This window comes from Grampus griseus, assembly GCF_964374135.1.
Source record: "Grampus griseus genome assembly, chromosome: 11".
Classification (NCBI taxonomy): Eukaryota; Metazoa; Chordata; class Mammalia; order Artiodactyla; family Delphinidae; genus Grampus; species Grampus griseus.
In genome coordinates this window covers 5,429,562-5,454,937 of record NC_139005.1, presented here as the reverse complement: position 1 = coordinate 5,454,937, position 25,376 = coordinate 5,429,562, and the positions used below count along the sequence as shown (strand labels likewise).

The window sequence follows — 25,376 nt, the reverse complement described above, 5'->3', positions numbered from 1 at the left end:
CACAGCCATTTTATTCTGTCCTATGAATTTTTGCTCAGTATCTTGAGCAGAGCTAGACGGGGTGATTCTTCTCCACGTGGTGTTGACGGGGGTCATGTGGTGGTATTCGGCTTGGGGTTGAGCTGGACAGCAATGTCCAGGAAAGCCTCCCTCACACGCCTGATGCTTGGCAGGGTGGGCAGAAGGTTGGGCTCAACCTCGTCCTTTCCCTGTCTGAGTCCTCTCCGCACGTCTCCTCGGACTTCCTGCAGGCGGCTCAGAGCTTCAAGAGACCAAGGCAGACCAAGGCAGAAGCTGCCCATCTTCTTAAAGGGTGGAACTGGCATAGTGTCCCTTCTGCTGCACTGGGCAGGCAGCCCCAGAGCCCATCCAGACTTAAGGGGGTGGAAACAGAGATGCCACCTCTTGAATGGAGAACTTGTGTGGAGGAAAAATCTGTGGCCATTGTTAATCCACCAGAGCTTTGCTATGACAAGTACAACCTCTGTGTCTCAATGACAGCATCCGTAAATTAGAAAGACCAGAAGCTATAGTGTACGCAGACGACTCTGTACGTTATGAAAAACCATAGGTACTATAAATACCAGTGATGATCTTGGTACTGACGCAGCGCTTTACTCGAGGCAGGTACTCGCTAGGTGCTTAGTACTTTGACAGCAGACTCATTTATCAGATGTCTCCTAAGAAGAGCACAAGAGAAGTGATGCTGGATCGTCACATAGGGGCGTGGTGTGGTTGGAGAGTACAGACTTGGGATTGGATTGACACGAGTTAGATCCAAGCAGTCGCCCAGTGACTATCTGTGTGACCTTTGTTGACTCATCTCACCTTTTTGAGCCTTAATTTCCTCATCATAACAGGAGCGTAATATTATCTAGCTGGCTGGGTGCAGTGTGCATTGGAGCTCATTTGAGTAAAGCCCTTAGTATGGTGACGGTCACACAGTAGGTCTTCTGTGATGGTATAACAAAGATGTATAGAAAGTCTGCACTCGTCACCGCGCTTCTCCTTCCCTGCACTGGTCACCTCCATTCGCACAAACAGTTGAGAGGGTTCACCACCTTGTGAAAGCAGGGGAGGAAGGGCAGGACCCTCCTGCTGGCTTCCCCAGTCTCGTCCTGTCCCCAGAGTGTCCCCTACGGGGGGAATCTGAGCCCCCTGCAGCTCTGGCTGTGGGTCCTTCTCCTCTGAGCGTTGGACGAGGCCTCCTCCTCACACCTGTGGCTTTGCCGTCGTAGAGGTACATGATCAAGTCAGAAGGCAGCATCGCGAAGACGTTCAACGAGATCCTGCAGAAGCTGAGCGCACCCCTGAAGCCCCGAGTGCCCGAGCACAGTAACGACAGGATGAAAAACCTCTCCTACCCGTTCTCCAGGGAGAAAATGTACCTGTGAGTATTGGAACTCTGGAGGTGGGGCCGCTTGGGGGATGGGAAGGGACATTAAGCACCACCTGGGGCCTCAGCTCATGAGCCGAGTGCCCGGGTGCCTGGGAGATGGGGGAGGAAGCCTGCTCTCAGGCTGGCATACTCCATGTGTCTGCCTTCCCAATCCCTGTCCCTGAGCGAGATGATCGCAGATAGCTCTTGAATGTTCATCCCGTGGCTTCTGGGAAAACTTGCCATTTCAGTCACTTTGCGTGATGGATGGAGAATCAGGGAGCAGACAGCCAGAAACTTCGGGACTCTGTGAGCAAAGTGGTCCGATACCTGTTTACCTTCTGCAGGGAAACCACTCTGCTGTGTTCCCAGTCTAACAGGGTTTCAAGATATTGTGATAATGCAGAGAGACGCTGGATGAAGCTTCTGGACGTCTGTCTTCTCAGCTGCCAGCTCGTGCCCTCACTGACCCAGAGGAGGGGAGGGAATAGGTTTTCTTCTCAGGGATGGCCCTTTGGGAAGCCTTTGGAAGGGGGAGTCGTGGTTGGGAAGTGGGAGATGCAGAAGCCAAGTGCTAATTCTAATGCTAATGACATTATTAGCATTTTGCTATTTTGCTAATGACAAAGTAAGAAACTATCAAGACCGGTAAGAGAATCGAGTGAGAGAGGGAAAGGAATGGGCTTGGGAAGGAAGAAAAGATACAGGATCTGTGCTTTTGGAGGAGATGACATCGATGGGCTGTGTTTCTGCCATTCATTGGGTACCATCTCTGCCCATCTTTGCCGTGTTAGATAACAATTCTGTACACATGCATATGCTCCCTCATTGAGTTTTTACCCCTTAACGATTCTGGTACCAATTCTGGTCACCAGTTCCAATGTGTGTGTGGGTTTTCCCGCACCACCAAGAAATTCTCCGACACCAGCTGGGTGCCCTACAATTCAACTCAGTTCTGACACTGTTTACCTGGAAATAGCATCAGATTGCTCAGGCTGAGGGCTCAGCGTCACAAGACTGCCCCGCACTTCAGATGCCTAAGCAAGTCCAGGTTGCGACCTGTGCTTCTGACCGACTGGCTACAAGTCAGAGGTTCTCACGACCCTCTCCTTGCATTCGACTAATTTGCTAGAGTGGCTCACAGAACTCAGGAAACCAGTTTACTCGCTGGATTACGGGTTTATTATGAAGGATGTTAAAGGATACAGGTCAACAGCCAGGTGAAGAGCTACATAAGGCGAGGTCCCAAACAACGGAGCTTCTGTCCTCGTGAGTTTCGGGCTCAGCGTGAAAGCGTTTTGATTCACCAACCCAGAAGCTGTTCAGACTGCATCCTTTTGGATTTTTATGGAGGTTTCATTCCATAGGCGTGATTGATCAAATCATTGGCCATTGGTGACTGATCCAACCTCCAGTCCCGCTCTGCTCCCCGGAAATCAGTGGGTAGGACTGAAAGTTCCAACCCTAACTCCTGGTGGTTTCCCTGGCAACCAGCCCTATCCTTAGCGGCTTTCCAAAAGTCACCTCATTAACATAAACTCACTGGTGGTTGAAAGGGGCTTGTTATGAATAACATGACACTCCTGTCACCTTTATGGCTCTGAAGCAATTTCAGGAACTGAGGACGGGAGACCAAATACTATAACAAAAGATGCTCTTATGGCTCAGAAAATGCTCAATGGCTCTCATGGCTCAGAAAATTCCTAGGGCTTGGGAAGCTGTGAGCACAGGGGATAAAGACCAAAATATATATTTATTATAAATCACAGTGTCACACTCCCATTGTGAAGCGGCCGTCCAGATATAACTATCCCTCTATTATGGAGAGGAAACCAAGGCCCAGGATCTGTCCAAGGTCATGAAAGCTGAAGTGGCTGGACTGGGATTGGCACGTTGACCTCCTGGCCGGCTGTTGTTTTTGCACTCTGAGCCTCCTCTACATCCCCCCTTCCTTGGGCCCTGTCTCCACACCGGCGCTGGCATCTGACCGGCCACCTCCCACACGGCTCCGTTCACTCAGCCCCTGTGATCCCCAGGCCAGTTCTTCACCCCCAGCCAGAATATGCTCTCCATCCTCTGAGTTTTCATAGCAATGGTCTGCATGTGTCCACGTTCTCCTCTGCATCAATTGCTTGGAAACACCCCCCGCCCCCATCCCCAGTGGCTGGGCTCCCAGGGGGCCGGGGGCATGGTTCAGGTGTCTGTGTGCCCTCCAGCACAGTGCCCTAAGGACAGTCACACAGGTGTTTTTTTTAACATCTTTATTGGAGTATAATTGCTTTACAATGGTGTGTTAGTTTCTGCTGTGTAACAAAGTGAATCAGTTATACATATGTTCCCATATCTCTTCCCTCTTGTGTCTCCCTCCCTCCCACCCTCCCTGTCCCACCCCTCTAGGTGGTCACAGAGCACCGAGCTGATCTCCCTGTGCTATGCGGCTGCTTCCCACTAGCTATCTACCTTACATTTGATAGTATATATATGTCCATGCTACTCTCACTTCGTCCCAGCTTCCCCTGCCCCTCCCCGTGTCCTCAAGTCCATTCTCTGCGTCTGCGTCTTTATTCCACACAGGTGTTTTTTTGAGTGAAAGGTCAACATTTGAAGTTTACAACAGACACAGGTCTTGCATAATTGGGAGTTTGGTATCTAATTGCTGTGACAACAGTGACAACATTAAATGAAAATTTGAAAAAGTTATAAGCCCAACATCCTGAAACTGCACTCTTTTCTGTTGTTGAGTTTTGTTTTTCTGTTTTTTTTTTTTCCCAGCCACGCCGTGCGGCTTGCAGGATCTTAGTTTCCTGACCAGGGATTGAACCTGGGCCCTCGGCAGTGGCAGTGCTGAGTCCTAACCACTGGACCGCCAGGGAGTTCCCCGTTGCTGTGTTTTTACTGTCTTTGTCCACACACAGGAATCCTTTCTATATACTTTCGTTTTTAAAACTCATCACAGTATAATGTTTTTCTATGATAGTCTAACTTTTTCTACAGTATTTCTAAAGTTTTCATAATTATAATTTTCAATGGCTATATGATAATCTATCCTTTAGGTTTTGGAATTGCGTCTTAGCTCCATAGTCTTTGTTATAAGTAAGTTTGTAATGAACATTTTCATTTACGGACCTTTTTTTTCTGCTGAATTAATTTTCCCAGTGATACATTTCTATGATAAGTTTTCAGAATTACTGGGTCAGCAAGAGTGTAAATGTTGTGAGTGTGTGTGTGGCTTACACATCTTGCTATGTTGCTTTCTAGAGGTTTGCTCTGGGCCTGGGGTGACAGTAGTCCCAGGACAAGGATAATGAAATGAATTGACCTGCTTTCTTGGTGTCGCCAGGTACAACATTCAGGACGAGGACACCTTCTTTGATAGTGCTACCCGTAGCCGCATTGTAAGTAAACCGGCTAACCAGGTGCTGAACCAGGTGTGGTGGGCTCGGGAGGCGGAGAGGAAGCCTGGATCCCCTTTGGCAGGACATCTCTTGCCCTCCCTGCTGCCTCCCATCATCCTTTGCTTGGAGTTGCCTAGCAACTGGAAGGAGCGTCCAGGAGCTTCCCAATCCCAGTATCGAAATAGCCAACAACTCTTCTCACTCTTGGCTTGAGACGGGGGTCTTCTCTTTATGGTTCTCCACCCAGGCCCTTCTTGGAATCACAAAAGCAGGGAATGTCAGAGCTGGGGGGGGGGTACTTTCAGCTAGTCAGGTGACCCCCTTGCTTGACAGTTGAGGAAACTGAGGCTCTGAGATGCAATGAATTGAAACAAAATTCAGGCAGATCGTTTTGTGTCCAAATGAGGGCTCATTGCTGGGCTGCTGAGTTTCTTTCTTTCATTCCCAAAGAAGTCCTGCGCGTTGCTGCCACGGGGAATGCTGGAGCTGGGCAGTTTGTCCAAGGACAGAATTGCCAGCCCATTCAACAGGAAGCCAGCGTTTGTGACTGTAGCCAGTCTTCTACTGTCTTCTTGCCTTTTGCAGTCAAGGTTTTGGATTTTGCGGGATGGTTGATTCCACTGAAAATCTGCATAGGGCCTGGGCCCTGCGGCCCCAGTCTGAGCTGTAGGGCATCTCTGTTCACGGATCCATTTATCCCCTCCACCCCTGGAGAGCATCCAGCCTATGGACAGAAGAGGGGAGAGAAAAAGGGGCCCAAGGAACGCTGGACACTTAGGCCACAGTGGAAACATGGCAGTGTGCTTCCGTTGATCCCTAGGAAAGAACTTAAGTTTCAACAGGAGGAGGGATAAGCATTAGATACCTAGAGGACTTCCAAGTCAGCAGGGTGATGAGAAGGGTACGAAGGGGCAGGTGATTGGCGGAAGATACAGAACATTTCCAAGGCACGCTGAAAACACAGCCCTGACTCTTTGCTTGTAGGATGGGCAAGAAAACACCTCAGGTCCCTTGGCCTAGTGTTCTAGGAAGATTTAACACGGGCATATGATTTCTTTTATCTTCCTACAGAAAAAAGCATAAGCTTCCCATTGTTTTAGTTGATGCTGTTACAAACTGTAAGTCTCCCCATAGCTTGGGTCCCACGACTGGGGGGGACGTTATAAGGCACTGTGGAAATTACCCGATAATTGCAAAGTGCTTGTAGAATAATAGGCTGCCACATAAATGCTGTTCCTAATTATTATTGCAGTTGGATACTGTACCGCATTAGAAGTGAATTAAACATTCTTGGACCCCATTCTGCTGGAAGTTATTTACTTACCACTCCCTGTAGGTCTGTGGCTGGAACGTGGGAGTGTGAATGATGATGGAGTAACACATCTTTTCTCGTTCTGGAAGCTTCTTCCTTCCCCTCCTGCCCTTTTCCCAGTCCACCGCACATTGTGACGGGGGGAGAAAAGGGCCTTGGGTTTTGTTCTGGGGTCTGCTCCGCCCTGGGCTTTGGTCTGAGGACCGCACCTGCATCTCCCAGTGCCCCCTTTCCCGTGGGCGTCTGGGCAGCCCAGCTGTCTGTCCCAACGCCGACTTCCTTCCTGGAGCCGGGAGCAGGCTTGAGACCCCTTGGAGGCTGGCCTGCAGGTTTACTCTGCCCTGGGTCCCTGCTTCCTTGGCTGGGGTGCTCTCGGCACCCCGCCCTCCCGAGTGAGCGATAGGGTCCCTGCAGGCCCCGCAGTCGGGGCTGTTGACCTGTTGATGGTGCAGCGGTCACCGAGCAGCAGCCTGCCATGTGCCCAGGATGCGCTGTGACACCTGGAGTCTTGAGGATGGGTGGGACCTGCTCTGACTGGGGAGGCGTGATAAGGACTTGGGGGAAAAGCAGAGAAGCGATAGCACCAAGGGCCAAGATGTAGGTGGCCCTTTTCTAGTTGCCAAAGCGCTTTCATGGGTCCCCAAAGCAGCTCTGAGAGGCAGCTCCATTGCAGGGGGGCCCGCGGGCCCTCAGGACCTGCAGGGAGCTCGCTCAGGACCCCTCAGCGGCAGGGCACTGTTGGGGCTGGTGAGGTGGGCACGCCCCCCCTCGCCTTCCCTCCCGGCTTCCTGCTGGGCCCTCCAGGGGGATGTGAGTCTGGGCTCCCCTTCCCTCCTGTGACTGCAGTCAATTTACAGGCTTTTCTTTATTTTGCGGGTGGGGGGGGGGGTGGCAAACGGGGTGTGTGTGCGAGAGGGGTTAGATGCTTTGTTGGAATGTCCGTGAGCTTGGCACATGCCTGCCCATCCCCCCCCCCGGGCTGGGGACGCACCATGTGGCCCAGATGCTCATGGCTGAACTGTCATCTGTTTTAGGTACACGAGATCCTGAAGCGCACCACCTGCTCTCGAGCCAACAACATGATGGGTGAGGACCCTCCCCCCGGGGGCCGTGCTGACAGGGGCTGGGGGCCAGGGAGACTGAGAACAAGACAAACAGACGCCCGCGTGGAGGGGACGCCCTGCCTGCCCCCTGACCTTCACCCCGGGTCTCTGTCCTCCCTCTCCTTTCCTTGGATCCTTGCTGACACCTTTCACTTGATCCCGAAAATTCAGCTCCTCTCCCTTCACTGTCTCCATAAGGTTTTAATAACCACCCAAATCATGGCAGCTTTTTTTTTTTTCTTTTTCGGTACGCGGGCCTCTCACTGTTGTGGCCTCTCCCATTGCGGAGCACAGGCTCCGGACGCGCAGGCTCAGCGGCCGTGGCTCACGGGCCCAGCCGCTCCGCGGCATGTGGGATCTTCCCGGACCGGGGCACGAACCCGTGTCCCCTGCATCGGCAGGCCGACTCTCAACCACTGCGCCACCAGGGAAGCCCCATGGCAGCTTCTAATTCGTTTGTTTTTAAGAAGAAAGGCATCTTAGAGGCCTTTTAGTCCAAGCCCCTCACTTGATGTCAGAGAAGCTGAGTCCCAGAGAGGGTGAATCAGTCTGACGGTACCTCTTCTGAGTGCAGCGTCCTTGTCACCACTAAACCTGTCTGGCTAAACCTGTTTGCCTTGTGGTTTGGTTTTTGAACCTGGGGGTGTTTGTGTTTGAAGCAGGACCCGCAGTGTTTGGGAGCTTGCAGTATAAGGCAGGCGGTCCGGATGCTGACGGGTGGTGGAGGGGACGCAGGCGGGGTGACACGCTGAGCTTAGGTCCACGCGCGGTGTCCCGTCCACACGGTCCCCCTGCAGGTGGAATGCTCTTTCCAAAGGGGCTGCTGTCACTCATCACTCAGAACATACCCTGGGCTGACAAACCTTGGGCTTTGGAGGCAGCTTTTAGTTGAAAAGAGTCATTTAGAGGCAAGTCTAGGGAATAAGGTAGGCCGTCAAGCTGAGGTGCAGTAACCACGATGGCAGTAATAATAGCTAACGTTGGAGAGTTTATGTGGGGTCCGTATGCTGCCTGAGGACTGAGGGAAGGGGTTGAAGAGGGAGTCAGAGCAGGTGCTGTGTAGTGACAGTACCATTAGAACAGTGCGGGACCTCTCAAGGGGACGACTGTATGTGACTCTGCTTTGATGTATTCATGTCATGACAACATTTTAAATACCGCTCCAGTGTTAAAAAATCAAATCTTCTATATGGTGGTGTTTGTCTGGAGCTGATGAGATGAGACTCTGAGTGAGGCGATGCACTGGCCCCTCAGTCCCACGGGATGGACCGAAGCCCTCACTTTGAGCACTTGTAACCGAGGACCACCAGAGGCGTCAAGAGGTCTGAGGATGTAGTTTGTATTTTCCCGTGGCCTCTATCAAAGTTCTGGAATTTACCGTCACTTCGAGTCCAGTTCACTCCTCGGTTCCAGTAATCTGCCTTTTATTCACTCACACCCTCTTTGGTTGGACTGCTCCCTCGGGTGTCACAGGTGACTGCGTACTGCCCGCGTTGCATGGCCTTTTCCTCCGTCTTCGTCTTCCTGTGTCCTTCCAGACCCTGTCACTGTACCCAGGGAGGATCCTGCTTCTCCTTCCTGGACCACACTTGCTTTGCTTTCTCTTCCTCCTCCCCCATTTTCAAGGTTGTCTTCTCCACGTTCCCTTGGCCTCCTGACTCTCACTTTGCACAGAAGACGTGCAACTGTGAATTTCTGTTTCCCACTTCTCTCCCCCATGGCACACCAGCCTTTCCAGCGACCAGCTGGATACCTCCACTGAGATATTCCCACAACCTTGAAATCAACATCTGGCTGTGCCCATTTCCATCTCATTCCTCTCTCACCCTGTCCATCTCTCCTGCCTTTCTTCCTGTTAATGTGACTGCTGCCCTCTCTGGTTTCATTCCTGCTGTTCCCTTTGCTGGGATGTCCTTCCCCACGTCTCACCCGGGCCCACCCCCAGACCGAATACCCCTGTCCCCCAGGTTCTCCCTTTATGCCCTCTCCTCGGAACTCCCATCAAGTCTGATGTCTTTCTTGGTGATTATCTGTGTCCGTGGCTTAGACCCCCGAGACGGTCCTTGAGATGTGTCTGGATCATCTTTTATCCCCCAGTGCACTTGGCTGGCTGCCCTGCACGTTCTACTCAGTCGATTTGCTTTAGTGAATTAATTAAACGTGCTCAGCCGGCTAGTGTCATAGCAGTAGCTGGTGAGTTCCCTGTGATGTGTGTTTGTGGACGAATGACTTAACTTCTCTCCAACCCAGTTGTCCCTTTTAGGTAAGAATTACGTGTCTTGGAGAGTTTTTGTAAAGATTAAATGGGAAACTGTTAGTTTGTTTTGTAAACTGGGAAGTCCTTAAAAACTAAAGTTTGTTGTGAGGGACAGCCTCCAGATTGTTGAAAAGCCATTAGAGACCCTCTGCTTTAAGACAGCAGTTTTTTTTCCCCTTTGAGGATCAGTTTGTTTGTTTGTTTTCTGATGTCACAAAGTCAGACATCTTAAGGATTTTGTTGTTGAGTAGTTTTCAAAAATTTCTTTCTTTTTTGACATTCAGAAAACATTTATTGAGCACCTGCTGTGTGTCAAATGATGTTCTAGAAACTGAGAGATGGCAGGATGAATTGGACCTACTTTCTGTTCTTGCGGGGCTCTTAGTTTAGCCAGGTGGACAGACATGTAAACAGATAATTATGAGGTCATCTGGCAGGTATGCTCTTAGAAGTGTACAGAGGGCAAGGGGAGCACAGATTGAGAGCAGCCAGCTCCCACGGATGCATCTAAACATCATCGTAAGTTATCCAGTGTTAGCTTCGTGACTCCCCGGGAAGGCAGGTATGTCAGGAATTATCATCTCCAGTTACCGAGGTGCACAGACAGGAGGGGTGTCTTCTCCAGAGCCGCATACTGAGACACTGTTAGAACTGGGTCTAGAACCTGGGTTCCCTCCTCCGAGCCTCTTTCCTCTGCCTTTGGGATGCAGGGAACTCAGCGTGGCGTTTGGCTGTCTTTATGGGCTGTTGGTTCCACGGTAGTTGCTGATGGTTTACTAGCTCCTAACAAGGGACTGGACTCTGCTTCCCAGGAGAGGAGAACGCTGACGGCCGATTCTCAGGTTCTTTGACTTCCGCCTGGGAAAATACAGTAGGACCCTTTAAGCTTTTTGGCCAACTTACCATCTTACTTAGAAGATCAGAAAGAATGAGGAATGTGATAACATTGTGAGGCCTCAGGATAATACAGACCTTTGAGCCATGGGTAACTTTTGATTTTATTGCCCTTCTCTCTGGTTTTATAGAGAAACACACATGGGCTTAGAATTGGCTTAGATTTCCTGCAGAGGAGGGTTGCCTCATAAAAATAAAAGAAAAAGGAAGAACAGGACTGTGTGCGGAATTGTTTTCCAAGGCATTTTCATTGATCCTTCAGCCTTGGAATTGCCTTTTATGTGGTCGTTACTTTTGTGGCCAGTTTACAAAGCTTTACTCCCTGTCTCATCGTCCTCAATTACAGTGGAAATTAGAAGATGGAAAAGATGATAAAGATCAGAAATAGAAGATGGAAAAATAAAACTAAAGATAGTAATAATTCCGAATCACTCCCGTTTATCTGGTATTGTCACTCTCTTCTTTGCAGAAAATACATTGTTTTGAATGCCTACTTTGCAAAGCATTATGCTGCGTATACAAGATGTATGTATTGATTTATTTATAGTCCCGTCTTGTTCCACAAAATTTCTGAGGTGACTTACAGGAAAAACAATAAAACAGCATAATATAAATAATAAATAAAGAAATAAGAAACAGGAAAAGCACAAATTAAAATAGAATGTTGAAACTAGGAGGAAAAAATAGACTACAGGGCTTCCCTGGTGGCGCAGTGGTTGAGAGTCCGCCTGCCAATGCAGGGGACACGGGTTCGTGCCCCGGTCCGGGAAGATCCCACGTGCCGCGGAGCGGCGGGGCCCGTGAGCCATGGCCGCTGAGCCTGCGCGTCCGGAGCCTGTGCTCCGCAGCGGGAGAGGCCACAGCAGTGAGAGGCCCGCGTACCACCAAAAAAAAAAAAAAAATAGACTACAGATATGCAAACCATACGGCCCTCTAGCTTTTGCAGTTGGGCTGCAAATTTGACCTTGAACCGAAGTGAGAGGGGAATACAGTCAGTGGTGTAGCACTTCATGTCCTCAGCAACATCTTCTTATATAGAAATTTTTCTAAAGTCTCTCTAAAATTCCCTGCTTTCTTACATAGAATATATCAACATATGGTCTCTCTAGAAAGGCATACGTAAGCTTTTCTGTAGGATTCAGGATTATCCTTGAGAATACAAGGTTATCCAAGTTTCCTCAAGGATTACCTAAGTATTATTAGGGCTGTTTGCCCCACAGTCTCTGATGTTTTTCAATTCTTGACTCTGGTGACCTCCCTCCCTGAGTTTTGCTATTTCAAGGTTTGCCGTGCTATTTAGGACACAGAAAAACAAACTCATTAGAATTTGGGGTAAAGAGAGAGCGAAAAGGCATTGCGGAAGGATCTGGAGGATTCTGCTGGGCTAGGTACGTGACCTTAGGGAGTCGGTTGCCTGAGACTGAGATACTTTTTCTTCTGGGTTCTCTGTTGTGAGAGCTGAGATAACCAGATAAGAGATCTCTGTACACATGAGGTCTTCCTGTAACCAAGATAGTAAGGACCCCTTGCATGTGTGTCATCGTATGCTTTGCAAAGCACTTTCACACTCTTTAGTCTCCTTTGATCCTTTAACTCCCGTGCAGAGTAGGTTCAACGGATATTAGATATTAACCACTTTCCCAACAGAGAGATTGACTTCGAGCCCAAGGTTAGAGGTTTGGAGCTGACGGAAACCCGAGTTTCTTGACTCTTCTTCAGTGCTCTTGTAAATTAATCCGTTAGTAAACGGATGAAGTTATTGGGAAAGGTTTTCCAGCGAAGGTGGAAGCTGAGGTCTTCCCACTGTGACATCCATTCATTCAACGAACATTTATTCCTATTCTGCGTATCATTCATGTTCTAGAGCTGGGGACTAGAGTAGGGACTCAGGCAGACACAGATCCCTGCCTTTACGGAGCTCACATTTGAGTGGCATTTGAGAAGAACGAATAAGCCACGTGGCTGTCTAGCGAGAGAGATGCGTGCAGGGAAAGCAAATGATACAAAAGACAGAAAGGGAACCACTCCAGAGAATCAGGTTAGGGTCCCAACAGGAGCAGATGACACACTCACATGACCACCATTCAGGGCAGGAATATCAACAGAGACCACGTACAAAGGTGTGGCCTGGCAGTTGGGGATGCCAGGCAGCATCGTGACCCGGAATTAGCGGGAGAGCCGTTACCCTCCGTGTACATGGTTCCCTGTGCTCTGCAGTAGGACCTTGTTGTTTATCCATCCTGTATATACTAGTTTGCACCTGCTAGTCTCAAACTGCATTTTCAACCCGCTCCCCAGGTGACTCTTAGGGACTCTAAAGGTAGACAGCGATGTGAGTGCAGGATGGGCTGCCACAGGCTTCTTGCCCTGCCTGCGTCTGGGAGTGGGGAGGGTAGTCCGCGTGCTGGTCTTCTGGGCATCTGAATGTCACTTCCCCGAAGTCCTCGAACGAAACCAAGCCTGCTCTGTGAAGGGCTTAATCTTTGTTGCGGTCTTTCTAACATTTGCTATATGGACGTTCGCCGTTTGGTTCCTTTCAGTGTCCTAGCCAGCAGTAGGATCTCTTGGACTTCCTGTCGCCTTTTTGTCTTTTCTTTACTTTTTTTCTTCTTTGGTGAAAGGAGGGGCAGCAGGATAAAAATTAGCAGAAGAAGGCAAAGAAAGGGGAGCTGACCTTGAAAAAGGATCGGCATTTGGTGACTGTCTACCTTTTAATTTGGGGGGTTTCTTCTGTGACCTCCCCGAGAGCCTGCTTGCCCTTTCCCTTTTATTTACCTGGGCAGTGAGGGATGGTGGGCTGATACACACGCCACATCCAGAGCCTGGAAGTACTTGTGAGTTTGGGGTCCGCAGGGTGGTGGTAGTCTGCGAGTCATCACGAGCTTGGCCCAGCCCGAGGGTGCCTCCTAATCAACGTAACGTCAGGTCAGCGGTCGGGTTCAGGACTGGGCCAGTTCACCCCATTCTGGAATGCCTTTCAAGTGCGCTTTACCGTGGAAAGAAGCCCAAGATTCCTTGACTGACGCCTCTCCTGTTTCTTCATGTGAAAGTTGTTGCCTTTTCATGGACAGAAAATTACAGCTTGGTGGAGCTCCATTTTCCTAGATATTTCGGTGTCAGAGCCTTTAAACAAATGTATGCTTTGGGCATCTCCCCTCCCTACTCAGGAGACGATGTCTTAATTACTTTGACCGAAGCCAGATCATGTTGTGTGGTGTAAACATCTGGTTTATCATTCATCCAGCTGAACTGGTTTATATTTTGTCAGAAGAAAAGTCTTGGGATTAAAGGCATTTAAGTAATTAAGCACATGTCAAGACAACTGGGTGATGGGTAAATATAGTCTCTGTTCAGTGCACTGTCTGGGGGGCTCTGGTTTAGATTTACGTCCGGCTGGAATACAGGGATGAAAGCAGAACGCCGGGCAGACTGGGCCCTGTTCTGGGGGGAATCAAAACCGAATGAGTTTTCGGGAGTTGAGCATCATCTCTCTAAGTACCTGTCCTGGTGTTTGGCCTGGAGCTGCAGAGCTGCAGTCCCTATCACTCGGGGGCACTTGTAGTTTTCGTGAGATTCTCACCTTGGGAGGCGGACCAGAAACTGTGCTTTGGGTCAGCCTTTGTGTCCAGGAAACCAGAGATGTCTTGGAAGCTAAATGCGAGGCCTTAGGTTTTATATTCTGAGGGTGTTTTCAGGTACCAGTCCCAGGGCCTGAGCCCACCCTGCTCTGGTCCTTGACCCTGACCCTGGATTTGCAGAGGCCCAGTGTTGCTGGGCTTGGCAGAATCAGCAGAGCTGTGGCCAGTGCTGGGCAGAGAGGAGATGTGAACCTTTTCCCTGGGGAATTGTGGTTCTAAGCAACAGGTGTGAAGTACCCGGTGACCTGAAGGGACTTTGGGGATCAGTAAAGAAGTCCTCAGTGGGCCACGCTTTGTTTGGGCCGAGGCCCTGCTTCTCTTTGGGGCGAGAGGGGAAGGAAAATGTTCTCAGTGCTTTCTGCTTCTGGCTGGCTCTCCTTCTGGGAGTAGGAGGACAAAAGATTGGGTCTCAGATCTCTCTCCCTGGGTCTAGAGCAGAGAGGAAGGACTTTGGAAGTCATCCTGAAGAAGAAAGCTTTGCCGTTATGGCCAGATGGAGGATGCATGATGGAACCAATTAGCCCTTTTTGCTGAAAAGAAAGGAAAAATTCAGAATTTCAATTTTCAAAGCAGAGACTCTTTTTTTTTTTTTTTTTTTTAAAGTTTGATTATTTTCTTCTTTCAAACTGATTTCCATGCTTGTTTGGGGGTAGAATCTTGGTGTCTGAAGTCTGTGGCTGAGAGGCCAAAGCAGTTCCCATTCTTGGATGAAGTTGTGGATAAACAGTTACTTTTCCACTTGCCTCTCCCCCTCCCCATTCCTCTTCCTTTCGTGTACCATCCGCTCCCTCTGCCCAGCAGCCACTGACGGAATGGCCCATAAGATACCACCTGAAGAGGGGGAGGTACACAGCCATGGGGCAGAGACACAGTCAACGACAGCATCTTGAAGCTCTGGCTATCTGGTTTAGGACAGTTCAGGTTTGATGACCTGAGTCATCTTGGTTCCTCTCTTACGAAGCAGACTAGTCAACCAGAGTTTAAGTTTCCTTCATCAGCGTGGGTTGCCAAAGAAAACTGGAGTAGCGGGTATGCAGATGCCCGTGATACACGGGAAGAGACGCTGCGATCACTTTCGCCATAGGGCTGCTTACTCTTTTGGGTAACAACCGTCATCCCTTTTGTGTTCGCAGCAGTGAGGCGGGAGCCCTGGGAGACTCCAGTGAGGGGGCGTGCCCCCTGCCTCAGGGACCTTGCAGGCCTTCGGAGGGCAGCAAACAAGGCGTGGACAGCATTCTAGAAGTGAAACTGACATTCAGTGCCAAGGAACTTTGTTCCAGATGAGACGTAGGGTGCACAGCTTTAGACCTCCGACGGTTCGAGATCTTTTTTGAAGCTCTGGTGGCAGGACCCAGGAGTTGAGGTTGTCGGCCCAGTGCTGTCAGACGCTGGGCTCCTCTAAGCAAAGCTGAGAATGAGCAGGGGAGCTCCACGCCTGCTGAACTTTCCCACGCAGTGTGGCGACTGTCTTCAGGGTATATGCTGCCGCCTTGGCAACCAGGGGGTGGGTATGGGTGCAGGGATGGGGTTGGGTAGGGCGTGGGGTGCGGTCTAGCTGGAGCCCTGCCCGCCTGTGGTGCTTCAGCCTGTATCCATGGAGACAGCTTTGAACCACCCCCGCCCCCTCCCGGCTCGGGATCCCTCCCCTTGATGATTGTAGGGTGGCTACACGTTGCTGTGGTTATGGCTCTTGAACTGATTAATGATGCTCAGAGTGAAATTGTAGTCCTCGGAGGAAGACGAATCTGCAGCTCCTTCCGCCCCGGGGCCCCTCTCCCCAACCCTTAACTCCCTACACCCCCCCTCCATCCCCCATCTCCGCCCCCTCCCCCCAGTTATTTCTGATGTTTTCTGTGCATGCCGAGGAGGAGACGTAAAATCAGGAAAGGACTGGCCCTTGGGTGACGCCGCAGCCCTGAAATCTCAGCTCTCAACTCACTGGAAGAGTGGCCGCTTCTGCCAGGCGCCCCTGCAGCCTCCTGAGGGCCTCTGCTCCCACGTGGGCCCCTGGCCAGCCGTTCTGGCATCCCAGGGGAATAGGGGCATGGTTTGAGGAAGAGGAGGCTGATGGAGGGAGGAGGATTGTTTGAGAACCTCTGAGCCTCCGGGCACGCGATGGGGCACTGACTGGGTGCGGGAGGTGGAAAACCATGAATTTTCACGAGTCACTGTCGTCTAGCTTTGTCACGCAGCCTGGCCCATCTCTCCAGGCTCGTTTGCAAATGCAGATTACTTAGCATTTGGACGTCATGGGTGTTTCCCTCCAAAATCGAATTTCTCCTCTTCACACTACTGTCTACAGCGTCTCTGGAAAGAATGGTTCAGGGCAGAAAGCGTGCTTGAGACGAGGGAAATCACTGTGTATCAGAGACCCCGCCCCCTGCCGCCCCCCTGCCCCCCACTGAATGTGCATCCCCGCAGGCAGGGTCCTCGAGCTGATGAGATATGATCCCTTCCATCTGGGAGCCAGCAACCCAGGGCAGACTGTCCGGAGTGACAGAACATATAGGGCATGTTATAGTCTCTGAATCCAAAGGTGAATGAAATGAGGGAGTAGTAGTGGCTCTGTGCTGGACAGGAGCTTCTCTGTGGTGAGTATATTGGAGTTACAGGGATGGAGCCACTCCTTCACGTAACATCTGTTTAGTAGGGTCTGCTGTGTGTGTGCCCAGTGCTGTGGAATACTGTCGGGATTAAAAAAAAAATGGATCCCCTGTCACGCGGTGTTCCAACTTTGTGGTCTCAGGACCTCTTTACACTTTTAAAAATCATCGAGAGCGCCTACAGGGCTTTCATCTAGGTGCGTTATATTGATCAATATTTGTTATATTTGAAGTTAAAATTGAGAAGAGTTTAAAGTACAAGGATACGCAAGCCCACATTCCATTAGCTGTCCGGGGATGATGTCATCACAGGTCACAAAACTCCGCGGTAGACTCGTGAGAGAATAGGAGTATAAAAGCAATCAGTGTCTTAGTACTACTATAAAAATAGTCTGACCTTATGAACCCCCTGAAAGGGTCATGGGGACACCCGGGGTTCCCCAGGTCACACTGCCCTAGGGATCTAATGGTCCAGGCAGGTCAGTCGTGGACCATAATGCTCGCTGCCTCGTGAAGGAACAGGGAGGGGCCGGAAGTGAGTTCAGATGAAGTGCGGTGGGATGCTCTGACGGACGTGTTTTATTGATAATAGTTACAGTAATCCCCGTGGTCATTCCTATGCCGGTCACTGAGCACAGATATTCTCAGCACACGGCTGTGGCCATGGAGGCAGTGGTGGTGAGGGTTCCGGGACCAGAGGGATCTGAGCGTGCGAGGACAGGACGGACGTGACGTTTGAGAGAGCGTATCTGCTACTTAATCATAACTTTGCATTTGGGAAATGAAAAAATACTGTTCTTATGCTGAGAAGTCAAGCCCGAAAGGAACTTCTTGACTGGGAGGATCTGGAGGGGTAGGGCTTCTCAGCTGAGAGGTGGGGCTGGGGGAATTAGTATTTATCAGAAGACCAAGGTCAAGTTGAGAAACCCCTGCCCTACAGTTACCGTTTTCATCTTCCTTCTTCTGCAGGTATTAATTCTCTGATAGCAAATAATATCTACGAGGCTGCCTACCCCCTGCACGACGTGAGTACTGCCTCCATCAGTCAGCAGGGTGAACACTGCAGACGACATGGTGGTGGGTATACGGGCGGGGAGGCAGGAGGGAATGACGACGCTGAACCACCTGGGCTGGCTCCGGACCACTTGTGAATGAAAATAATCCCCAGTTGATTTTTGCCGGTTGTCTCAAACTGTTTCCGTTATTTCCCCGATGGAAGAACGAACTGGTTTTTGTCTGGGCTTCCCTGCACTCCCTGCCTTGATTTTGAGGAAAGTGTGAGAAGACAGATAACGGCGTGTGGAGGGTTAAAGGGAGATGGAGAAGGTGGGTGGATAGCGGGGAGCGCAAGTCCCAGACCTGGATAACGCAGGCTGGACCGTCAGGCCCTCAAATGACTGAAAGTGATATTTTATATGTGATAGCTTTGTGTGGATATGAAATTCCTCATCCTATGCGAGGATGTATTAAGTGTCAGATCTTTTTTCTATCTTGACCTATTTTAAGGATGTCTCTCAAAATCCCTTATACTGTTGTTTGGTTAAGAAAACGGAGAGACTGTAATTAAAGCTTTTCTTGGCTGCGAGGAATGTTATAAGCATCCTATAACATAATGCAGTGATATTCTTCAAGATGGTTCGTGAGGAACTGAACTGGCCTGTGAACTCGGTGCCCCCAGGCTGCCCTGTCCACCCCATCGGTCGCTTTAGCATCTACCCCGCAGCGGTATCAAATGAGACCCCTGGGGTGGGGACCCCTGAGTGCCCGCAGGAATTTCCCAGGTGACCTTTTCTCCTCGCCAGCATCCTTGCTGTGGGCACACGCGAATTGAGGTTCTGCCGGGTATGGCCAGGGCGCAGGGGTGTTTTCCTGATGTGCTAGTCCGTTTCCAGGTCGGGTTCTGCTGTTGCATTTGCTGTGAGGAGGTGCAGGGGGGTCTCTGAGGCCTGTAAGGGGAGCTGCCCTGGGTAAGAAGCTGCCCACAGGAAACACAGCAGGTGCTGGCGACCAAGGAAGCGGACCGGTGTCTCCTTACATGTCATGCTCTTCACCTTCCTTAAATGGGAATGAAAGAAAGGGATAACGTTAGAAAATTTAAAAGAAAACCCTGTCTCTGTTTTTGATCATTCCATTGGCTTTCTCCTCCTACAGGGTGAATATGATAGTCCAGGGGATGACGTGAATGACAGAAAGGTAAGCCAGCCCGATGCTGCGCTCGAGGACCACGCGGGGGTGGGGGGCTGCGTAGACGTGTCCTGCGTGTTCTGTTTACTGCTTATCTATTCCCAGCTGTTCTTCCACAGCTCGCTGTCCCCAGGCGTTTGGAAATGTGAGGGCATTTCTGGTCGTTGACGTGACTGTGTATGGGGGTGCTGTTGACATTTAGCGCCCGGTGGACCGGTGATGCCAACCATCCTGAAATACATCCCACAGTCACACACAGAGGCAGTGTCCCTGCCCCTGATGACAAGAGAGCTTTGGCTGAGAAACACTGAGCAGCCAGATCCCTTCATTGATAGATGGGGAAACTGAGGCTCAGAACGATTGTGCACCTTGCCCATGATGACACTGCTACCATAAACAGAGAAGGGGCTAGTGCCCCTCTGACCCTCAAATCTAGTGTTCCTGCTAAAAATATACCAGTATCCATGCCATTACGGCTTGTTTGGGGAGGGTCGCCCTCAGGTTATTCTTATCCTCTCTGTCGAGGCAGACAGGTAGGATACAGCCACTCCCAAATGATAGATGAGAAACCTGCATATTCCGGGTGGCTAGAAATAGGTTATGTTTAAGGGAGGGAAAAGGGTCCCTTTGGAGGATCCCCCCTATGCCAGTCACAGCTCCTGCCTGGACAGCTCTTGTCCCCAGCCCTCCATCTAGATCCTGTTTCTTCTGTTTCCTGGTACTCTAGGAGCATGGGTTCCACCCTTCCCACCACGGCACGATGCTCTGAGCATCACCCAGCCTCTTTAGTGGGGGCTGCCCGTCTGGCCATCGCCCTCCTGCCATCTTCCCACCCAGGTCCCCCAGCCTTCAGCGACTCTGGTGAACAGACGAGGGTGGGCGAGGGTGGGCGGGATGGGGAATAGGAGCCCGTGTACCCCCTCCCCACACTCTGCTGTCTGGAAAATCATTCATCCCCCAAGTTGCTTTTGAGCAACCTTCTTTTTATCCAGCCTATTAGTCCCTGTTATGAAGTGTTAAGTATTAAAAACATATAAAGGCCTTTTCCAGAAATACTGCTGTGATTGCTTACATATGTCCCCTGCTCAGCCTGCCCAGGGAGTCTGCTGTAGTTTTTCCATGTTTTAACCTCATCTGTTTTCTATCTGATGCTAATAGTCTCAGTGGTGTTTAATTTCCTGAAAAGTCCCGGATCAGATTTAAAGGAAAAGGAGGAAGCCTTTCTCCCCACATCTCACCTCCCTGGCCCCAGCCATTTTCTGTCCGCCTACTTTTTCTTGTCACATTACTCCCCTTTAAAGAGCGATCACCACCTACTGCCCACCTAAGTGACCCCCTGCTGGGTGGGTGGTAACCCTCAGCCCCTCAAGGTAGAACACTTTACAGGAACATTCCAGAGATCAGGAGCACACAGTACTCCTGGGAAAACTCAGCCAGCCCCCCCCCCCCCCCGGTTACCTGCACAGAGGCAGAGAGAAGCAAATTGTGGACCATCCAAAATATATGTACCTTTGCCTGGAATGATATTATATTATCGTTAACAATAAAACCTTCTAACAAAACGTTTTCCTCCCAGGAATTGTTTCGCTTAGGCAGTGCTGCCTCCTCCCAGTGCACACCCCAAAGGATGGGATGGGTAGAATCTGGCAGGCAGAGAGAGACCAGCCAGGACACAGCTCATCTTGGTGGTGGCTCGGTGAAGGTGGACAAGTGTCTCTGGAAGACAAGCAGCCCATTCCTTGTGGCTTTTCCTTGGGTTTGCCAGCCAGTCCTGGCCTCCTTGTTTTCCTCTGCCGGGGTCATGGTTAGGGAAATAACGTTTGCTGTGATGGGAAATAAGAGAAACCAGGAGTGAGAGTGAAAGCTTTTTTCTGTCCATTTGGCTTGGGAAGCGGATACCCAGCACGGCAAGGAGACCAGTTCCGATGTCCATGAAAAGATTGTCCCGTCAGGACTAAAACCCTGGTGTCCAAATTCCAGCCAGTGCCACCAGCAGGTGGACACGGTCTTTCACGTATGGCAAGGGGACCTCTCACTGCCGTGCTGGCTTCCTTCCTAGCCCTTCAGAGGCGTATGGGTGGGACCTGAAAGGTATCTTGAAAGAACCAGCTGAAATCTCTGTATAAGTGCAGTACATTTATTCGTATGTGTTACATTGTAAGAGTCTATGTTCTTCCAGAGGCTGCGGGAAGGGTTTTGGTTGGGTGCAAGGGAGAACCCTTGAAGTTGGTGCTGGAGGAGGTGGAGAAGGGTTGAGAACTGATGGGAGATCGCCCCCGGGGGCCTTTAGGGGTGATCCGCCCATCCTGCCCGTACCTGGGGTTCGCCTCCTTCTTCCCTGCGATTTGTGGCTGTTCCGGGGATGTGCCTCGTAGGCGGAGAGCGATCTCCTTCCCCGCAGCTCGCCTAGTGCGGCCTGCAGTCTCCATGACTCAGCCCCCTCCCAGAGGGTAATTCACAAGAGGCTCCCTCCCTCTGGAGAGCAGGGGTTTCTTGCCTTTCTAGAGAGCTGGGCTGCGAGGGTGTGGATGGGCCCCTCCCACTGCCAGCACCCACCTCATTCCCCATCCGCCAGACTTACCTGCTTTTCTCAGGCATCCCAGGGGAGGGACTGTCACCATCGTCCAGGGGCTGACTGAGTCCCGCCAGCTCCCCGTGGCTTCCCTGCCCACTTACGGGGAGCCCGAAGCACGACCTGGAAGATACTCATCTTAAACTCTAGAAACTTCAGCAGTTTGTAAACCCTTGGTCCTGAATTTTCCAGCTTTTGCAGATGATTATCTCCTCTCGTGGGCAGTTAAAAAGTCAGTCTTGTCTTTCTGACGGGAAAGGTACTTTCTTCTTGGTTTCACTTGAGGACTAGTTTTCCCATCCTGCACAACTCCCATTTTACTAATGGGGAAGTGACCTGCCAAAAAACCCAGCAGGTCATTGCAGGATCCAGAGGTAGAATTCCATCCTCTCCCATCCTGGTCCACCCTGTCCCATCAATGCCTCTGAGCCGGCTACAGCTGGCGTCTTTCTGTCTGTCCCAGGTCCGGCTGCTCTCTGAGGAGCCTGTGGCCTCAGGGAGGGCCCCGAGTCTCGGGCATCTTGCCGTTCTCTGGCGTTGCAGATGGTTTTAACAGTTGGGTTCTTTATGGTCCCATGAAATACTTAAGCCAACTGACCGATGTGACCCTAGGAAGCCAACCTGGCCTCCTGTATGCTCTGATCCATCAGAGGGTGTGGTCCCCTTGTTGCTTCCTGCCCTGAAGGTTTGGGGTCAGACCCACATGCTTGGAATTACATTCGAGGCCTCCGAAATCAGGCTCTGTTCGCAGGAGCTGCAGAGCCTCCTGGCTCTGTTCGCAGGCTTGGCCGGTAGGTGAAGAGGACATGGCATAACTCTGAGGGAGAGAGTGTATTTGCTAGGAGCTCATTAGAAAGTTCTAGACTCTGCAGGTTTAAAGGGACTGTTGCAGGTTACCCTGGTTGTCCTCTTGCACTTGACGCACACAGGCTCATCCCTGTTGACTGCCGGTCTGTCCCAGGACCCTGTAACCCGGGGCTTAGCCCGATCCACCTGGTCTCGAACTGTGTGATTAAACATTTGTAGAGACAGGGAAGGCTCTACAGCACCCTCCCTCCCATGCAGAGCTGTGCGAGCTGGCCCGGCAGAGCCACATGGGCGGTGGGCAGGCATCGTCGCATCGCCTTCCAGGTTTGACGCCCTGGAGCTCCAGCTCTTCCAGGGGTTGCCTGGTGATCTCCTCTGCTGTGTCCATCTGGCCCGTCTGGAACCACTCTTGTCAAGGTCAACCGTGGGTCACTGGGTCCAAGGTCACCTCTTGGTTCTCCTCCAGCCTGACCCGTCAGCCATATTTGACCCAGATGCTCACCTTCTTCCCTTGGAATCCCATGGTCCCTTGGCCTCCAGGACACCACCCACTTCTAGTCCGGTGCCGTGTCCCATTGTTCCTCTGGCGCTTCTGCTGCTCTTCATCATCCCCTTGACCTCTGAACGGTGGAGCACCCAGGGCCCCGGCGTCACGCCTCTTCTCTACCTCTCTCTCTTTGACAGTTGCATCCGTAACTTGATGACTTTACAAATCATGTCTTCTCTGACTCTGGACTCTCCTTTGAACTCCAGACTTTTTCTTTTATTTTGCGGTACGCGGGCCTCTCACTGTTGCAGCCTCTCCCGTTGCGGAGCACAGGCTCCGGACGCGCAGGCTCAGCGGCCATGGCTCACGGGCTCAGCCGCTCCGCGGCATGTGGGATCTTCCCGGACTGGGGCACGAACCCGCGTCCCCTGCATCGGCAGGCTGACTCCCAACCACTGCGCCACCAGGGAAGCCCCCCCCCCCCCACCGCCAGTCCTTTCTAACTGGGGTTATGTCCCAAGATTCTCCCCTTGCTCAGCGCCAGTCTTCCGGCTTCCCTCTTCATCCTAGGACGTGCCCTTTCCTCTAGGCCTTGGCACAGAAGGAGTGTTCTTCTAGCTGCAACATAACCACCTACTTCCTTCAGGTCTCAGCCCAAATGTCACCTCCTCAGAGAGGCCCTCCCTTGCCATCCTTTTCTTTTTTTTTTTAATACCTATCAATAATTACTTGATTTTTAAAATTATTTTGTTATTTTATTTTTTAAAAAAAATTTTATTGGAGTATAGTTGATTTACAATGTTGTGTTAGTTTCAGGTGTACAGCAAAGTGAATCTGTTATACACATATCCACTCTTTTTTAGCTTCTTTTCCTGTATAGGTCATTACAGAGTATTGAGTAGAGTTCCCTGTGCTATACCGTAGGTCTTTATTAGTCATCTATTTTATATATAGCAGTGTGTGTATGTCAACCCCAACCTCCCAGTTTATCCCTCCCCACTTTCCCCCTTGGTAACCGTAAGTTTGCTTTCTACATCGGTGACTCTATTTCTGTTTTGTCAATGAGTTCATCTGTACCATTTTTTTAGATTCCACATATGAGTGATATCATATGATATTTGTCTTTCTCTGTCTGACCTACTTCACTCAGTGTGACAATCTCTAGGTCCGTCCATGTCCCTGCAAAATGGCATTATTTTGTCCTTTTTATGGCTGAGTAATGCTCCATTGTACATATGCACCACGTCTTCTCTGTCCATTCCTCCGCCGATGGGCATTCAGCTTGTCTCCGTGTCTTGGCTGTTGTCAATGGTGCCCCTCGTCATCCTGTCTAAAGCAGCGCCCTACCCCGCTCTTCATATTCTATCCCCTACTTTGATCTATTTTTCTCCGTGACATTTATAAGTTAATATTTGTCTCTGCACACAAGGGGTAATAAGCCCCATGATGGCAGTGACTTGGTCTGGTTTACTGCTTTAGCCAGTGTCTGGACAGGGCCTGGCACAAGGTGGATATTCAGTCAGTACTTATTAAACGAGTGAATAAACGAACGCCAGGGCTCATCTGGCTGGACTCAGCAAGGCGAGGGAGTGAAGAGCGAGGGGTTTTGCTTGGTAGGTGCAGCACACCCAGAGTGTGATGAAGATCACCTTTACTGTTGGGGGAGGACAATAGCCTCCTGCCTTTGGAGTCTCCCTGTGGATATCTCATGGGAATTCTCCTGGAAGCTGGGCTTTGGGGATTCGATTTTGACTTGCCAGGATGGCTTTGGTGGGGAGGGGTGTGTGTCAAATGTTGACTTGCTAAAGCTGAATAACGAAAGGTGAATAGTTGTCTGCTGTACCTCTAATCTGGTTCTCTGTTTTTTTTTTTGTTTAGCTGCTGTATCAAGAATGGGCACGCTATGGGGTGTTTTATAAGTTTCAGCCTATTGACCTCATCAGGTAAGATGTGGGAGGGGACTCTTGGGAGGACCCAAAAGGTCTCTGCCAACTGTCTTGGCTCCTGGAAGTGTGTTGGCCGAGCAGAGGGCTTGGCTGTTCTAGGCTGTGACGCCCCTGCTCTGTGTCCTACAGGTGGGGAGCCAGCTCCTGGGTGGGGGAGGGCAGTGGCAGCTGTGGGGCAGCAGGCAATGTGGACGGATGTTCCATGACTTGCCTCTTGGGGTCTTCAGCACTGTGGTCTCTCCCTGCCTGCTCTTGTGGGGAGAGGAGTGAGTAGAGTTCTCTCTTTTATTATCGTCCCTCAAATTTGCCTAGAGAAGAACGTGGGTGAAGCAGATCCTTGGGTCATTCCCAAGTAGCCACAGTATTGACCAAGAGAAGGGAAGACCCGGCACATTGTATAAGGGCTAAGCCAGCTGCTCTGCGTGGAAATGCAGGCTTTTTATGGCTTCTCCAAAAAATTGGAAGGGAGAAGAGAACTGGGTCCTAAACCTCTCCCTTCAGTGCTGCTCCTAAAATGATGCCCTATTGCCTTGGGAATTTCCCCAGTTTCTACAGAACATGGGTGAAAAGCTTTTTGAAAGAACTTTCTAGAAGGCAGTAGGTCTGAGTAGCCTCAAGTGGGTTGAGGGCTCTAGGAACTCCACGGGCTGTTGAAGCCCCATCTCTTTCCCAGCTGGCATGTTGGGAGGACCCCTGTGCAGTGGGGGACCACCGGGCTGAGTGGGGCCTGGAGACTGGGGTCTTGCCCAGGCTTGGCCACTAGGGGCGATTGTTGCTCTGGTCAAGTCGCGTCCCCGCTT

At 50.8% G+C, this 25,376-nt stretch overlaps 1 protein-coding gene across 1 annotated transcript in view; it reads left to right on the top strand.

The window, feature by feature from the left end:
- ANO2 (anoctamin 2) overlaps positions 1 to 25,376 on the top strand; it is a gene marked incomplete at both ends in the record, with an annotated part of 319,797 nt that overhangs the window by 75,494 nt on the left and 218,927 nt on the right. The window contains 6 exons of the mRNA XM_082665221.1: positions 1,239 to 1,390; positions 4,719 to 4,773; positions 7,120 to 7,171; positions 17,550 to 17,605; positions 18,732 to 18,773; positions 24,509 to 24,573. Of these exons, the coding sequence (XP_082521347.1) occupies positions 1,239 to 1,390; positions 4,719 to 4,773; positions 7,120 to 7,171; positions 17,550 to 17,605; positions 18,732 to 18,773; positions 24,509 to 24,573 (422 nt within the window). The remainder of the gene's footprint in view (positions 1 to 1,238; positions 1,391 to 4,718; positions 4,774 to 7,119; positions 7,172 to 17,549; positions 17,606 to 18,731; positions 18,774 to 24,508; positions 24,574 to 25,376) is intronic.